General features: G+C 43.1%; 2 protein-coding genes across 2 annotated transcripts in view; one reads left to right on the top strand and one right to left on the bottom strand.

The window, feature by feature from the left end:
• LOC111968145 (caskin-1-like) overlaps positions 1 to 3,948 on the top strand; it is an 11,276-nt gene extending 7,328 nt beyond the window's left edge. The window contains exon 7 of the mRNA XM_070445044.1: positions 1 to 3,948. This exon is cut by the window's left edge and continues 632 nt beyond it. The gene's annotated coding sequence lies outside the window, so the exon portion shown is untranslated.
• Positions 3,949 to 4,746: 798 nt separating this feature from the next.
• LOC111968149 (Na(+)/H(+) exchange regulatory cofactor NHE-RF1) overlaps positions 4,747 to 17,727 on the bottom strand; it is a 37,236-nt gene continuing 24,255 nt past the window's right edge. The window contains exons 2-6 of the mRNA XM_023993717.2: positions 13,893 to 14,063; positions 12,778 to 12,931; positions 8,527 to 8,570; positions 6,661 to 6,771; positions 4,747 to 6,190 (exon numbers count right to left, since the gene is read on the bottom strand). Coding sequence (XP_023849485.1) covers positions 6,038 to 6,190; positions 6,661 to 6,771; positions 8,527 to 8,570; positions 12,778 to 12,931; positions 13,893 to 14,063 — 633 coding nt within the window. The 3' untranslated portion in view covers positions 4,747 to 6,037. The remainder of the gene's footprint in view (positions 6,191 to 6,660; positions 6,772 to 8,526; positions 8,571 to 12,777; positions 12,932 to 13,892; positions 14,064 to 17,727) is intronic.

Below are 17,727 nucleotides of genomic sequence, written 5' to 3'. Positions count from 1 at the left end.
CACGGGTTTATGACATAGAGCACGGGTTTATGACATAGAGCACGGGTTTATGACATAGAGCACGGGTTTATGACATAGAGCACGGGTTTATGACAGAACGAGTGGCTTTGCTACATCTTTGCTCTGAGCCAACCAGAAGGGAATAAGGGTCCATTTTTATTGTACATTTATTGTAAATTATATCATATTCTCATCTTAAACTTTACCCAATTTTATGTTGTGTGTCAATATTCTTAACATGAGACTCTTAAATGTTACTGAAAACTGAGATTTTGTTGTTTTTACGTTGCATTTTTTTGTTTTACAAAGGGAGCACCTATTCTCTTCAAAATATATTATACGTGATGTTAGGAGTAACTATGATAATTAGAAAAGTACTTTGTAATTTTTTTTTTTAAAGTTTTATGATAACATGTAATATATTCTGAACAAAAATATAAACGCAACATTTTCAAATAAAATGTTATTTGTCACATGCGGCGAATGGCAATGCGAGTAGTCTGGGTAGCCATTTGATTAGCTGTTCAGGAGTCTTATGGCTTGGGGGTAGAAGCTGTCTAGAAGCCTCATGGATCTAGACTTGGCGATCTGGTACCGCTTGCCGTGCGGTAGCAGAGAGAACAGTATGAGTAGGGTGGCTGGAGTCTTTGACAATTTTCAGGGCTTACTCTGACACCATCTGGTATAGAGGTCCTGGATTGCAGGAAGCTTGGCCCCGGTGATGTACTGGGCCATTCGCACTACCCTCTGTAGTGCCTTGTGGTCGGAGGCCGAGCAGTTGCCATACCAGGCACTGATGCAACCCGTCAGGATGCTCTCGATGGTGCAGATGTAGAACCTTTTGAGGATCTGAGGACCCATGCCAAATCTTTTCAGTCTCCTGAGGGGGAATAGGTTTTGTTGTGCCCTCTTCACGACTGTCTTAGTATGCTTGGACCATGTTAGTTTGTTGGTGATGTGGACGCCAAGGAACTTGAAGCTCTCAACCTGCTCCACTACAGCCCCATTGATGAGAATGGGGGTGTGCTCGGTCCTCCTTTTCCTGTAGTCCACAATCATCTTCTTTGTCTTGATCACATTGAGGGAGATGTTGTTGTCATTGCACCACACGGTCAGGTGTCTAACCTCCCTATAGGCTGTCTCATCGTTGTCAGTGATCAGGCCTACCACTGTTGTCATCAGCAAACTTAATGATGGTGTTGGAGTTGTGCCTGGCCGTGCAGTCATTCCTTTTGTCCAGATGTGAAAGGGCAGTGTGGAGTGCCAATAGAGATTGCATCATCTGTGGATCTGTTGGTGTGGTATGCAAATTGGAGTGGGTCTAGGGTTTCTGGGATAATGGTGTTTGTGAGCCATGACCTGCCTTTCAAAGCCTTTCATGGCTACAGACGTGAGTGCTACGGGTCTGTAGTCAGTTAGGCAGGTTAACTTAGTGTTCTTGGCCACAGGGACTATGTTGGTATTACAGACTCGGACAGAGAGAGGTTGAAAATGTCAGTGAAAACACTTGCCAGTTGGTCAGCGCATGCTCGGAGTACAAGTCTTGGTAATCCGTCTGGCCCTGCGGCCTTGTGAATGTTGACCTGTTTAAAGGTCTCGCTCTCCGCAGCTGATGTGAGTGAGATCACACAGCCGTCTGGAACAGCTGGTGCTCTCATGCATGCTTCAGTGTTACTTGCCTTGAAGCGAGCGTAGAAGTAGTTTAGCTTGTCTGGTAGGCTCGTGTCACTGGGCAGTTCTTGGCTGTGCTTTCGTTTGTAGTCTGTAATGGTTTGCAAGTCCTGCCTCATCCGACGAGCGTCGGAGCCAGTGTAGTATGATTAGATCTTAGTCCTGTATTGACGATTTGCCTGTTTGATGGTTCGTCGGAGGGCAGTTTGGGATTTCTTATAAGCTTACRGGTTAGTCACGCTCCTTGAAAGCGGCAGCTCTCTCTTTAGCTCAGTGCGAATGTTGCCTGCAATACATGACTTCTGGTTTGGGTATGTACGTACAGTCACTGTGGGGACCACGTCCTCGATGCACTTATTGATTAAAGCCAGTGACTGATGTGGTGTACTCCTCAATACCATCGGAAGAATCCCGGAACATATTCCAGTCTGTGCTATCAAAACAGTCCTGTTGTTTAGCATCTGCTTCATCTGACCACCTTTTTATAGACCGAGTCACTGGTGCTTCCTGCTTTAATTTTTGCTTGTAAGCAAGAATCTGGAGGATAAGAATTATGGTCAGATTTGCCAAGTGGAGGGCGAGGGTGAGCTTTGTACGTGTCTCTGTGTGTGGAGTAAAGGTGGTCTWGAATTTTTTTCCCCTCTGCTTGCACAATTAACATGCTGATAGAAATTATGTAAAACTGATTTTAAGTTTCCCTGCATTAAAGTCCCCGGCCACTAGGAGTGCCGCCTCTGGATGAGCGTTTTCCTGTTTGCTTATGGCGGTATACACCCCTCATTGAGTGCGGTTTTAGTGCCAGCATCAGTCTGTGGTATGTACGAAAAATACAGCTGAAAACTCTCTAAGTAGATAGCGTGGTCTACAGCTTATCATGCAACAATTTCAAAGATTTTTGATTTTTTTGTATTTGTACAAATTGTATTTGTCACATCCGCCRAATTCAACAGGTGTAGACCTTAACGTGAAATGCTTACAGTTCATATAGGGWAATCAGTCAATTGAAATATATTCATTAGGCCCTAATCTATGGATTTCACATGACTGGGCAGGGGTGCAGCCATGGTTGGGCCAATCAGAATGAGTTTTTCTCCACAAAAGGGCTTTATTACAGACATAAATACTCCTCAGTTTCATCAGCTGTCCAGGTGGCTGGTCACAGAAGATCCCGCAGGTGAAGTAGCCAGATGTGGAGGTCCTGGGCTGCGGTTATGAGGCCGGTTGGACGTACTGCTAAATTCTCTAAAATGACAGAGGCAGCTTATGGTAGAGATATGAATTATCTGGCAACCGCTCTGGTGGATATTCCTGCAGTCAACATGTCAATTGCGTGCTTCTTCAAAATTCACACATCTATGGCATTGTGTTGTGTGACAAAACTGCACCTTTTATTGTCGCCAGCACAAGGTGCACCTGTGTAATGATCCTGCTGTTTAATCAGCTTCTTGATATGCCTGTCAGGTGGAGGGATTGTCTTGACAAAGGAGAAATGCTCACTAACTTTTTGTGCATATGGAAAAAAAAAAAAAATTCAGCTCATGAAACAACGACCAACACAGTACATGTTGCATTTATATTTTTGTTCAGTATACTATATTCTTGATTGTTTGTGAAAACATTAAAACATTTCTAAAATATGTATTACATATTAAATTCCATGTATGTTTGTATTTATGTTTAACCAAAGTGGAAATCCAGTGTTTGCCCTCCAAAGAGTTCAAACCAAAATGGGGGGGTACTTTGTAAAGCACTATTGTCAAATGAAAGTGCAAGTCTTCAGGTCCAGCTGAGCTGTGGAAGGTGTTAGTGTATGTGACGTGTCAGCTGTGAGGTCAGTGTACACACCAATACATTACAGTAGAACAGGCGTGGATGGTTCTAATCTACTGCATAGCATCAGACTTCTTTGAACCGAACTGTACTACTGTAACCCACAGTAAGCCCTGACATAGTAAAAAGCACAATCTGCAACTTTGTTCCCACTTGTTTGGAAAACTGTGGGGTGGATCTTGGCAAATGTAACTGCCATTTTAATTCTGTGGTAACCCCGTGCCACCCCCAAAACCAAACACAAGGGGGCGGAGTTGAGCCCATTTCAGTGACGGTTTCTTGAAGAGAAAGCGGCTTCCGTATGTATTTAACTTTCATGACAATGCACTGTATACATCGACTGACTTTTCGTGTGGAGTTAAAACAAACTTGTATTTCATCCAACAGTTTGTATGCATCTTCTCAATATTGTATTTATATTATCGTTCATAAAACAAAATTCCGTGATATTCTCTCGTGTCGCTACTTCTGTTTCACGCACTGTCTTATTACTTTGGTCAGATAGGGATTAGGGTGCCATTTGGGATGTACCCTATTTAGTGCACCTTTTGACCAGAGTAGTGCTCTAAATAGGGATTAGGGTGCTATTTGGGAATTGTGACGCAGCCACAGATACTCGAGCATTAAACAGCCAGTATAGTCAGTACAATACCCATCAATACGGTACTTATACCTATAGTTAGTTCACACATATTGGTTTCATTACCCTGTAAAAGGTGAGACTGCAATGCATGCTTCGGTTTTGTTCACCTGACCACTGTCTCCAACTGCTAATTTATGTAATTTGGGTGAACTACTACTCAAACTGTTCGTACTGTACAGAACCGTAAGTACAATATTTTTACGTTGTATTTACAGGAATAGTAAACAGTAAAGTGACATTCTCACGTCAGAACATTGTTTGAGATCACCAACTTGCTGATTGGTTTGTTCTAGAGCAGCGTTTCCCAAACTGGGTCCTGGGGACCCCAAGGGGTGCATGTTTTGGTTTTTTGCCCTAACACTACATAGCTAATTCAAAGCTTGATAAGTTGATTTGAATCAGCTGTGTAAGACTAAATCCAAACTGTGTACCTCATGGAGTCCCCAGGACCCAGCTTGGGAAACGCTGCTCTAAAAACACCAGCCCTCGACACACGCCCACCTGCTTACAACATTAAAAAGGAGAAGTTATACAAACATTTTCCTTTGAGATCCCACAGAGTATGCCTTCTCTCTCACACCCGTTAAAAAAGACAAAAGACATGTTTGATACCACATTTATACCAGTCATCCTCAAGACATGACAACTCAGCCCTTCTATCATACACAGCCAGTAGCTCTCCAGGACCAGAGCCTGATACACTAACACCCTGGACCAGAGCTAACTGACTGGACTAACACCAACTGCCACATATACAGTAGGCTAACACTCCCTTCAACCCAGAGAGATTCTGGAACAGTCTTTAAGACATAAATTACATGGGGAAATTGTATTTTGAGTGTTATGTACAAATCTAGAAGAAACAATTACCATTTAATAACAATGAGACATAGGCAGGAAAAAAAGTTGAATCACAACGAYAAAAATACCGTAGGATTTTACAATAGTGGTGATTGAACACCAGTTTGGAAGGTTAACTTTACAGTTAAACAGTTTACTTTGGGTTAACATCTAGAACCACATACCTCAGTCCCTTTAACCATAATGTGACCAACAACGATTGTCACATATAGAACAGAGAATCTCATGTATTCTGAATGAGTTCTACAGTCTAAGAATTGACATGTCAACATCTTCAAAAAGATAGGGTAGTAAAACGTCAAAGTAAACCAGCGGTCAGCAATARAATGATACAAATTCAGCGATATCTGCTAACCCGAACTCTCATTAAGCGATGAATGKTCAGACGATGGTTTTGTATTGCTAAGAATTCAGATTGTTAGTCATTCATTAAGGGCTGGGTTTCATCCATATCGCAGAAGATCCAGGTTCAAATGTAAAGGTCATTTCCGATTGAGTCGACGTATACAGCGTGTACTGTGAATGCAGGAAAATTCACTAACTTTAAATTGAGAAATAACTTGGATCTTCCACCATACGGATTGAATCCAGCGCTCAGGCAGAAGTACTAAACATGAAAGTCTCTGGAAAGAAGTTTTGATTAATCTTAACTCATCCGAAAAACTCAATCACTCCCAGCTTGCTAATAGCTAGCTCGTGAGTCAACAAGGAAGTATAGCAACCAATCAGATTGCAGATAGACTGACAATAAGATTCAACACACCTTCATGATACACACATTCATTTCTTATTTCCATATATCCCATCATCTTTGATTTCTTCATTCTACTAGATGGAAACTATACATTGTTTTTCCATCTTTACATTGTTTCTTATGCAGGAGTGGCATTAAATAATATTTTTTTAATTGAAAAAAATAAGTGGAAAACCCCTCAATTAGCACATGAAAATCACAAAATATTAACACTGTTCACATCATACATTGTGTGTCTGCTTGAGAGAGAGCGAGAGAAAGGAGGAAGGAAACGTAATTTATAGGTTACTGAAGAGTTCGTTCCTCTTGCTCCAGTCCATGGCAGGGGCCTTCTTGGATGAGCGTTTCTGGTGAGCTCTCTCCTTGGCCTGGGCTAGAGACATGCTGAGGGTGAGGCTCGCATTAGGCTCCTTAACCGGAGGCACCCGGACCTACACAGAGAGAGAGAGAGAACATTATGCGTTACTCCATACGCAAAACTGCCACGGGAAACCCCCTCCAGATAGAATATTTACATAAGCAATGGCAAAATGTGTAGAATTGCAGGAAATTTGCTTTAAAACGGCAACATTTTCTCTCAACCTCATAACAAAATTTGTAGAATTGAATTATAAAACTACATGACTGATACTGTTTTCAAAATACCCCTCGAGGCCATAAAGTCATGTAGGATAGCAGGAACTTTGATATGTGAATTATTATAATAAGACTCATATTTTGTATCATATTTATCTTGATGATTAGTGACGACTTATCCTTCCACTTATACTGGGTTTTCAAAACACCCTGCTCTCTCACACACACACACACACACACCACACACACCACACACACACCACACACACCACACACACACCACACACACCACACACACCACACACACCACACACACCACACACACCTCTGGTGGAGGGGTGCTGGCAGCAGATGTTGGTAGAGAGGCAGTGGAGTTGGTGCTGGATGTAGATGCACTGACAGACACCTTAGGCTTTACTGCTACCTTACCATCCAGCTGTAGAGATAAGACACACAAACACACTATAAAACACAGCTTACCTTACTGTTCAACTGTACACACATCAGCTAAACACACAGTACCAGTACGTTGACATCAGGGCCATCACCAGTAGGTGTGATCATCACTGTGGCCACTAGGGGTCGGGATTCACCTTGTGGTACCCTACCTCACAGCAACCTGTGTGATTCTATCAACTGGCTGAGACAGCACACCAACACTGATCACTGTGCAGTCTTATTTGCTGCTGAACATTGACACCCATTCTCATTGACGGGGCTGTAGTGGAGCAGGTTGAGAGCTTCAAGTTCCTTGGTGTCCACATCACCAACAAACTAACATTGTCCAAGCACACCAAGACAGTTGTGAAGAGGGCACGACAAAACCTATTCCCCCTCAGGAGACTGAAAAGATTTGTCATGGGTCCTCAAATCCTCAAAAGGTTTTACAGCTACACCATCGAGAGCATCCTGACTGGTTGCATCACTGTCTGGTATGGCAACTGCTCGGCCTCCGACCGCAAGGCACTACAGAGGGTAGTGCAAACGGCCCAGTACATCACTGGGGCCAAGCTTCCTGCCATCCAGGACCTCTATACCAGGCGGTGTCAGAGGAAGGCCCTAAAAATTGTCAAAGACGCCAGCCACCCGAGTCAGACTGTTCTCTCTGCAACCGCACGGCAAGTGGTACCGGAGCACCAAGTCTATGTCCAAGAGGCTTCTAAACAGCTTCTACCCCTCTCTGTTGTCATCTATGCATAGTCACTTTAACTCCACCTACATGTACATATTACCTCGACTAACCGGTGCCCCTGCACATTGACTCTGTACCGGTACCGCCCTGTATATAGTCTCGCTATTGTTATTTTACTGCTGCTCTTTAATTACTTGTTACTTTTATTTCTTATTCTTMTTTTTTAACTGCATTGATGGTTAGGGTCTCGTAAGCATATCATTGTAAGATCTACACCTGTTGTATTCAGCCATTGTGACTAATAAAATGTGATTTTTATTTGATCACCTGCTCAGAGACATTAAAATGCGTATGTTCTCTACTCTCAGCTCTGTCGCCCTGAGTTAGTGGGATAGTCGGATAGTTAGCCATCTCATCTCATTAGCATAATCTCCAGCACGCCTCAGGAATTAGAGGCTCCCAATCCCAGAGAGAGAGAGAGAGAGAGAGAGAGAGAGAGAGAGAGAGAGAGAGAGAGAGCACACTGGCCCACTGTCCACCGCTCTGATCCGACAGTTACCATGGTGACAGGGTCAGCCACGATATCGTCGCTGCCAATCCCCTAGGCTTGTTCCCAGGGTGTCATGGCTTCTTTGTCAGCCAGGGTCAAATCTTAATGTGCATCCCAAATGGCACCCCATTATCTATTAAGTGCACTACTTTTGACTAGAGCCCAATGGGTAAAGGGGACAGGGTGCCATTTTGGGACACAGCGTTAGTGTCACTGCTTTAGATCGGTCTGCTCTCAATGAGGTATGATTATAGTGAGTGGTACTGCCACACCCCCATCTTATCTAGCCAAAGGCTTTTTTAGGTTTCTGATTTACCAATTCAACATTCAAAGCTTTGAGCCAAGCTCTGAATCATGTGAATGTGTAAGGCAGAGCGAGAGAAAGAACATTTGGTCTAGGATGAGTGATTGTTGAGGAAAGTTCTCCAGGAGAACCGCCCTAATCTCTATCCAGGAATGTCCACTTTGGTGATAAGAGCCTGGGAGAAGCACCCCCCCCCCCCCCTCACCTCCTCTTCTGCTCCTCCATTGGACACAGGTTCAGGAAGAGGTCCTAGAGGAAACAGACGAAAAGCCAAATCAGCTGAGCGGTTCAGTGGAACAATAGTTGAGTCACCATTGTGGATAAGGAATGGTGATATTAGGAGGATACACACACACACACACACACAGAACCGTTCAAAAGTTTGGGGTCAATTAGAATTTTTTTGCCATTAACATTCAAATTGATCAGAAATACAGTGTAGACATTGTTAATGTTGTAAATGACTATTGTAGCTGGAAACTGCTTATTTTCTTATGGAATATCTACATAGGCATACAGAGGCCCATTATCAGCAACCATCACTTTTGTGTTCCAATGGGACGTTGTGTTAGCTAATCCAAGTTGATCATTTTATAAGGCTAATTGATCTATTAGAAAAGCCTTTTGCAATTATGTTAGCACAGCTGAAAACTGTTGTCCTGATTAAGAAGCAAAAAAACAGGACTTCTTTAAGACTAGTTGAGTATCTGGATTGTCAGCATTTGTGGGTTCGATTACAGACTCAAAATGGCCGAAACAAAGACCTTTCTTCTGAAACTCGTCAGTCTATTCTTGTTTTGAGAAATGAGGGCAATACATGTGAGAAATTTCCAAGAAACTGAAGATCTCATACAACGCTGTGTACTACTCCCTTCACAGAACAGCGCAAATTGGCTCTAACCAGAATAGAAAGAGGAGTGGGAGGCCCCGGTGCACAACTGAGCAAGAGGAGTGTCTAGTTTGAGAAACAGACGCCTCACAAGTCCTCAACTGGCAGCTTCATTAAATAGTACCCGCAAAACACGAGTCTCAACGTCAACAGTGAAGGGGCGACTCCGGGATGCTGGCCTTCTAGGCAGAGTTGCAAAGAAAAAGCCATATCTCAGACTGGCCAATAAAAATAAAAGATTAAGATGGGCAAAAGAACACAGACATTGGAACTCTGCCTAGAAGGCCAGCATCCTGGAATCGCCTCTTCACTGTTGACATTGAGACTGGTTGTGTATTTGGACACCCCTTCAAATTAGTGGATTCTGCCATTTCAGCCACACCCGTTGCTGGCAGGTGTATAAAATCGAGCACACTGTCATGCAATCTCCATAGACAAACATTGGCAGTAGAATGGCTTTACTGAAGAGCTCAGTGACTTTCAACGTGGCACCGTCATAGGATGCCACCTTTCCAACAAGTCAGTTCGTAAAAYTTCTGCCCTGAACTACCGCTCAGCCGCGAAGTGGTAGGCCACACAAGCTCACAGAACGGGACCACCGAGTGCTGAAGCGCGTCGGGCATAAAAATAGTCTGTCCTCGGTTGCAACACTCACTCCAAACTGCTTCTGGAAGCAACGTCAGCACAAAAACTGTTCATCGGGAGCTTCATGAAAATGGGTTTCCATGGCAAAGCAGCAGCATACAAGCCTAAGATCACCATGCGCTATGCCAAGCGTCAGCTGGAGTGGTGTAAAGCTCGCCGCCATTGGACTCTGKAGCAGTGGAAACACGTTCTCTGGAGTGATGAATCACACTTCACCATCTGGTAGTCCGACGGACTAATCTGGGTGTGGCGGATGCCAGGAGAACGCAACCTGCCAGAATGCATAGTGCCAACTAAAGTTTGGTGGAGGAAGAATAATGCTCTGGGGCTGTTTTTCATGGTTCGGGCTAGACCACTTAGTTCCAGTGAAGGGAAATCTTAACTCTAGAGCATACAATGACATTCTGGACGATTCAGTCGTTCCAACTTCATGGCAACAGTTTGGGGAAGGCCCTTTCCTGTTAACGCATGACAATGCCTCTGTGCACAAAGCGAGATCCATACAGAAATGGTTTTTCGAGATCGGTGTGGAAGAACTTGACTGGCCTGCACAGAGCCCTGACCTGAACACCTTCAGGATGAATTGGAACGCCGAAAACGAGCCAGGCCTAAATCTCCACAACATCAGTGCCCGACCTCACTAATGCTCATGGCTGAATGGAAGCAAATCCCTGCATTAATGTTCCAACATCTAGTGGAAAGCCTTCCCAGAAGAGTGGAGACTGTTATAGCAGCAAAGGGGGAACCAACTCCATATTAATGCCCATGATTTTGGAATGAGATGTTCAACGAGCAGGTGTCCACATACTTTTGGTCATATAGTGTAGTACTTCATTGGAATCACAGTCCTTTTCTGTCCTGTATGATGTCAGTGTTATTGTTGACTAATCAGACTAATAAGTACTGTGAAAATGTAATTAATTTGAATAAAGGGTTTGACTTTAGTGCCTGACTCTTCTGTCCCAGATCTTAAGGGACTTCTGCATCCTCCACACCCCAGCTGTCACCATGAATACTGTTGCTATGACTTCATCTTAAAAGAGAAGGCTATTGGCTTGGTCTAGTTCTGATAGTCCGAGTCGATATCCACGTAATAATATGGGATTCCTGTCGACCACAAATTGGGGAAAACAAAACATTCCTTCCCCGTTGACCCACATTGTAGAAGAGCCACCTTCGTTGTACAGAAATAACAAAACATGCCGAAAAGCTGTTGTTCATATGTTTACACATATGAATCTTACAGTAACCAGGTCAGAAATTCCAAACTACGGTTCGTAATACTCCTATGTATGGAAATAGAGCCAGCGAGAAGAGTCTGTGGCTTCAGGTTATTTGATGTGGGAGAGTGGGGACTCAGTGTCCAAGTAGGCTACATCACATAGCTATTATGTGTATGGAAAACATTTCACCACAGGTAAAGCATATAAACTTGTTTAGTATAGTCTTGTAATTCTACTCACTTTATTGTCCATTTGTTTGTGTTGTTGGTCTTGGCTACCTTAATGTTCCAGTCAGTAGCTAGCTAGTATATATTTTCTATAGAAAAGCCAACAAAGGCTTTCACTCCTTTTTGATGTGATTTGTGTTGTGCTGTTGGCGGTAGATGCACTTKACTCAGAAGCCCTGCGCACAATGTGTTCCCATTTCATCTGTCTGAAAAGACAAACTGACTACCCAGCGGACTGGGAGATCTGTTGCTAAATCGAGTGCTGCCTACTGCGCTGGCCAGTCGGATAGCTCAAATCACCATGCCTACAGCTTCCACGACTCCAGCTAAATTTGATACTAGCCCACGTGAGATTTCATAAACTTTTAAAACCTTGACCAGAGAGAAATTGTCAAAGAATACAGCGAAGAGCTGCTGTTTGAGTGAGTTCATGTCTTTATTATTGTATTGAGCACTGTCAACAGTTTTTAGTCAACACTATTATAAAACGTGCTTCTCCCTACTTCCCCTCACACTGCAGCTGCAATGAATGAGTAGCCAAGTCCATCGCGTTTTTATTATTATTAGCAGCTGGTCGTGTCTATTTTTAATATCTAGGAATATTTCAATTTCTCTGGTCATAGGAACAACATGAATTTGTGCATTTGAGGCAGATGCGGTGCGACTCGAGTTTTGCCATCAGGTGGAAGACATGTCCCCTCTCTCTGGTCAGTGTACCAGAGGAAAGGAAGGAGAGAGCAGSGATCGTGAGAGGTGGATCCTCTGCCGCTCTCTCCCTGAGAATAACAATATTGGCAGGCCAGGCATATAGCCAATATCATGTGATAATGTATTAGGCCTGCTGCACAAATCTCATTCCTACAGAAGTATTTTTATTAGGTTAAATGGTACGTTTAAGTCATGTTTTGAAACAATTCTGAGCRTTAGATCTCAGCTTGCTTTTTGACTACGAAAGTGACCTTGACTCAGAAAAGATTGGTGACCTCTACAATATTAAAATAATCTAAGTAGTGAGAACGCCCTGGAGCAGGCAATTCTGAAAAGTAATCTTTAGACATGTTTTACTTTTCTTCAAATGTAGTTTTGTAATTGACCAAATCAAACAAACAAGAAAACTGTGYTTGAAAAAGGTGAAGTTTTTGCTGTGAGCCAATGGTGTAACCTAGGTAACCACAGGTTTTTCCCCACAAGCGGGCCGCAATGTTCTATCTAATACCGACTGGGACTATGGCCAGCCAGCTAGTCCTCCACCCCCAACTTCAGTTGAATCATTAACTTCAACAAGGCCACTGTGTGTACGCTTGGAGAGCGATAGTACTACTTGACGACAAGTAGGACTTACATGGAAGTCCATAACTTTCTTAATCTTTCCTAGTAAATTTCTACTCAACTAATCTATGACCAAATGACCGAAGGATTCACAGGAATCTGCCCGACCAGTGTTTTTCCAAGGAGATAGTGTGTTTGTGTACCTGTGAGGTGGGCCTCAGTAGGAATGACGTTGCAGCTGTTGAAGAAAGCTTCTGCTTCACGATCCACCACCAGTAGACTGGTCTCATCTCCCCCAGCCTTGATGGCTGCCACCACCTCACTGTGCTGCATCCCTACTACTGACATACTGTTGACCTGGTTAGAGACAGAGAGACAAAGAGAGAGAGACAGAACGTTTTTTTTTAAGTACAGCTGTCCAGTACATTCACCATGATCACAGAGAACAGTGAGACAATATAGTTGTTATGGGTGGTCATCTATTGGAAGTTTAAACTGAATTAAACGGTTAGGGACGCTGTAGGAAGCACCCTAGTAGGAACTACCCACTGCTATAGGACTCAGTGCTGCCTGTTGAATTCCAACGGGAGAAAGTCAGAGGTGGGAATATCGTTTGGAATCAATTCAATCTCTCTCACAGACTTCCATAGTGATCACACAACAGAGCAGAGCCCTTATACACTCTATCCCTGATCCCAGTCTGTGTGTGTGTGTGTGTGTGTGTACCCCATACCTAAGAACGGTAGCTCACAAACGTTTCCCTGGTTAGTATAAAGCATTAGTTAGACTTACAGCCTTGACCTTTGTCAGACACTGTTTGAAGTCAGTGTAATTGGAGTGTAATTCACATCAGAGACAGACAGTGGTCGTATTACGACATGGGGACCTAGGGCCCGAAAAACAACAGTATCAAGGACTGTTTCCCCTTCACACTAACAGAACTGGCCTTGAAAAACCCTCTGTTTTTGTGTCTCTCGTTCTCTCCCTCCCCCCCTCACACAAACTCACTTCCCAACAGTGCATTACCTAATCCCAGTACTGATTACCATTCCCACTCTGCCACTGATGTAATGAGATTACAACACACACATTCATCCTCAAGAACAGCACAACTGTCTGATTGTCATATCGATGCCTTGCATACTATCTGTACAATAGAGAAGACATGTCTGTACAAGTTGATAAAGGTGAAGACAAACAGTACCAGAAGAATATTGCCCTGCATTGCTAATATGGTTCAGGGATGTGCTGCTGAGTAGTTGGCTTTATAAAAACATCCTGTACAGAGTCTCTGTTTGTACAGTAAAGACATACGTACCTGTACTATCTTGTCCTGCGGTTTGAGGCCAGCCTTGTCAGCAGGAGATTCCTCGTCCACAGCTCTAATGTACTGGCCTGGTTTAGACTTCTCACTGTGCAAGTTGAAGCCATAGCCCGTCACACCCTTCTTCATCGAGCACAGACGAGGACGCAGCTCTGCCTTCGAGTCCTACAGAGAAAACAGATCTAGTTAAGCACATATCTATGCCTAGAGAGAGTAAGACAGCAAGAGAGAGACAGAGAAAGCATGTCTCGTTCAGCACATATCCACGCTGTTACATGGAGTGAGCAGATCTATACCTCTACAAAGAGCGAAATAGCAGATTGCTCATCACAAAGAGAAAAATTAGCACTAACTCCACATTTAAAGCAACAGTTGACAAGGAATGGATATAAAATGAAGTTATAATACCATTAGTGTGACAGAGATCAAGACAGCCTGGATTCTAGCGTTCAACAACCATCCAAAGACCAAGAGAGAAATAGGCGATGTTCCTGTTCTCAATGAATTAGAGAACACTCCATGACAGGTTTACACCAGAAACAGGGAGCTGGGACAATTAAAACATCGCCCTGTGTTGTTTTATTAGTGCAAATGTGGAACATAGAGACGGCTAGCAAGGGAAAAAGGACATGAAGCTATTGGACCTAGTGCACTGCTGTTACTAAATACTCACCAAGCAAGCATACTTCAGTTTCTCTAAGAACACTATAGCTCTTCCAAGTAGGGTTGCCAACAGTTAGTATTAGCCGGGATGTCCCTTATATTGGTTAGTCCCWTACGGGACMTCACTTGTCCCGTATATTCATCCAATCACAGTATAGCGTAAACGCGCCAATTCCTGCAAAGTAATTTCTGTTGTTGTTCAGTCGGTTTGGCATATCAAGGAAATATGGATAAAACATGCAACAACAAAAAAAGAAAGAAAAGACTGTGCAGCTACAACAAACAACGGGAAGCAAAAGAGACGTGTGTTCAGCCCGTCAGTGGTGACTCGACAAAAGCTTTCTGTACTTTATGCCGTCGGGAATTCTCAATTGGCCATGGAGGGGAGAATAACTTAACTCAGCGTGCAACCACAGAAATGCACAAGAAGGCCTTTTCCAGCGTGCGTGAGATATTTCTCTGTGTCTGATGGAGTGTGTGAAGTTCTGAGACATGTTTGCACACGATGGCTCGCTCTTCATCCAGCTGTCGACCGTCTCCTGCCAAAGCTGGCCAGCTCTTACGTCATACTTCAGGGCCCTTGGGGAGACCTGTCCTGTGGCACTGAAGATTATTTTTTTAGTATGAAGAATAAACAGAAGCTGCTGAGATTTATATGTGCTTTTTCCACAACGTGGGGTGTGTTTTTGACCAACTCGTAAAAAAGCTGGTGGAAACAACACTCTGCATCACAGATGTTTACGAGGAAGTCCAAGATGTTTACGAGGAAGTCCAAGATGTTTACGAGGAAGTCCAAGATGTTTACGAGGAAGTCCAAGATGTTTACGAGGAAGTCCAAGATGTTTACGAGGAAGTCCAAGATGTTTACGAGGAAGTCCAAGATGTTTACGAGGAAGTCCAAGATGTTTACGAGGAAGTCCAAGAGTTGAAAATGAAGATGCTTCAGTGGAAACAGGACAGCTTTTTTGGATACCAGACCAAGCAGCTGATGGACAAACAATTGTCAGCACAAAGGTCCAAGCAGCAACAGGACATTGTGACGTTCTATGACACTGTCATTACATATATTGACAAGTGGTTTGATTTCTCACCAGAAAATGTAATGGTGGAACTGAAACCAGTCGCCCTCTGAGGAGCTCTCCTTCACTGACCTGGAGCAGGTGATGGTTGCCCTCAAAATGACAGAGACAGTCAGTATGGACCAACACTGAAGAGTTGTGTACTAGCCGGGAGGAAATACAGAAAGCCAGACAGGATACCACAAAATCCACCAGTGTGAAGTGGGTGGCAGTTTTCCAAAACCAAGGGAAAGCCAACTTGTCCTCAGTGTGCCAGGCTGAAATGCCTTTGTAGAGAGGATTTTCTCTCTGATGACCATTAAATGGTCAGACTCTAGAAACAGATGCAACACAGAGCTGATCAAAAATGAACTTCAAATATCTGAACTGTGACATGTCATGGAAGGACTTCTCTGGCTATGCAAAAAACCCCAGCTTGAATCAGTCAAGAGCAGCAGAAATATACATGGAAAAAGTAGACTTGGGGAGTGATTCATGCCCCTCTTTTCCTCTTTTGCATTTGAAATGGGTTTGGTTTTTTTGCTGCAAAGTTCCAAATTGTGATTTCTTTGATCATTTATTTTGATGCTTATTCACATAAGTTTACATAATGATACAGTTTTAGTAAAGCTATAGACTAAACGGAATATAAGAATGTTTTGCCTTTCCAATTAAATAAGAATATAGTGTATATTCATTCACACAACACCATACCCACACTGCCGTGGGACCGTGCACTAGCACGCCACCTTTTGTCCCTTATTTGGTAGTGAGAAAGTTGGCAACCCTACCTCCAAGCTCCATACTTGCTTCTACATACTATAGTTCTATGAATATGAACAGTAGGATAATACTGTATCTAAGAGGAGCAGTTCAGACTCCAGGCTGTGATTGTAAAGAAGAATTTGTTCTTAATTGACCTGCCTGGTAAAAATATATATATATATATATATATATATATATATATTACAAAAACACAACTGTGTGGCTTGGGTTGTGTGCGAGTGTCCGTTAAACTCTGTCTCAAGTCAGTGACAAGGCTTCCTAGAGAGTCTAGCTGGTCTCTGGACTGGTGTTCAGTGTAACGGGCTAATCCAGGAGTGGTCATACACTAGACTAAGCATTTAATCCCACTAGAGGTGGAGACAGGCTAACAGCTACATAGGAGTGCAGTAGCAGGAAAAGGAATGAGGTTAACAGCACAGTCAGAGAGAGGTTGCAAACCTAACCTCCATGTTGGCACCAACCAAACCCTCTACGCAAAATATTCTCATTCAGAACCAGACTGCAATTGTTCTTGGAACTTTTGATACCAATATGTCATCCATTAGAATTCCAAGTTAGCAGAATTCTCTAAATGTATATGGCTGTGCTATGGTTCAACACGAATGAGAATAGCAGGGGAAGACAGGAAATGTACATTTATTGAGCCAGGTTGAGGACAAAACGTTTTGGGGAATAAAAAAAAAAGTCATAACTAATGGAACAGATAAGATGCTGTAAAGGTGGAGAGACTTTATGACCTGTATCTATTTTGCATACGACAGTAATGATAGATAACAAACATCATATAAAAAGTACTCCTCCTCACTGATAAAAAGGGCTGTTCCAGAGATTGTCGCTCTGTAATYGTTAGTCACCTGTTAATAATTATCTGTTACCAACCTTAAGAGCAACCTTTGCATCCTGAACGTCCACCCATGTGGTGTGTCTCCCTGCTGTAGAAAACTTGCTTGCAGAAAATAAACCCAGTTTATATGAATCAGATCCTGCCTCCCAAATGACACCCTATTCATTATGGGCCCTGGTCACAAGTAGTGCACTATATTGGAAATAGGGGTCAGTTTGAGAGTCAGCCGCAGAATATGATTGGTTTAATATCCTAAATGGTCAGTGCAGAGTTGTTTCTGGCTGGGATGAACATGGAAGGTCCTTATTGAGCGTTTCATTGATTCACACATGGCTTCATAACCATTGACTGTTGAGGATGATCAACCCAGGCAGAATGACAGCTTCAGTACTGAATGGTACATTAAACTATTACAACTCATAGTACAATGGATGGAGGCCAGGACAATCTCACATTCCTGACTGTCAAGTGTCAACAT

The sequence above is a fragment of the Salvelinus sp. IW2-2015 genome, linkage group LG8 (assembly GCF_002910315.2).
Source record: "Salvelinus sp. IW2-2015 linkage group LG8, ASM291031v2, whole genome shotgun sequence".
NCBI classification, from domain to species: Eukaryota; Metazoa; Chordata; class Actinopteri; order Salmoniformes; family Salmonidae; genus Salvelinus; species Salvelinus sp. IW2-2015.
Note: the sequence above shows the minus strand (reverse complement) of the source record. Positions and strands in the feature narration are given on the sequence as shown.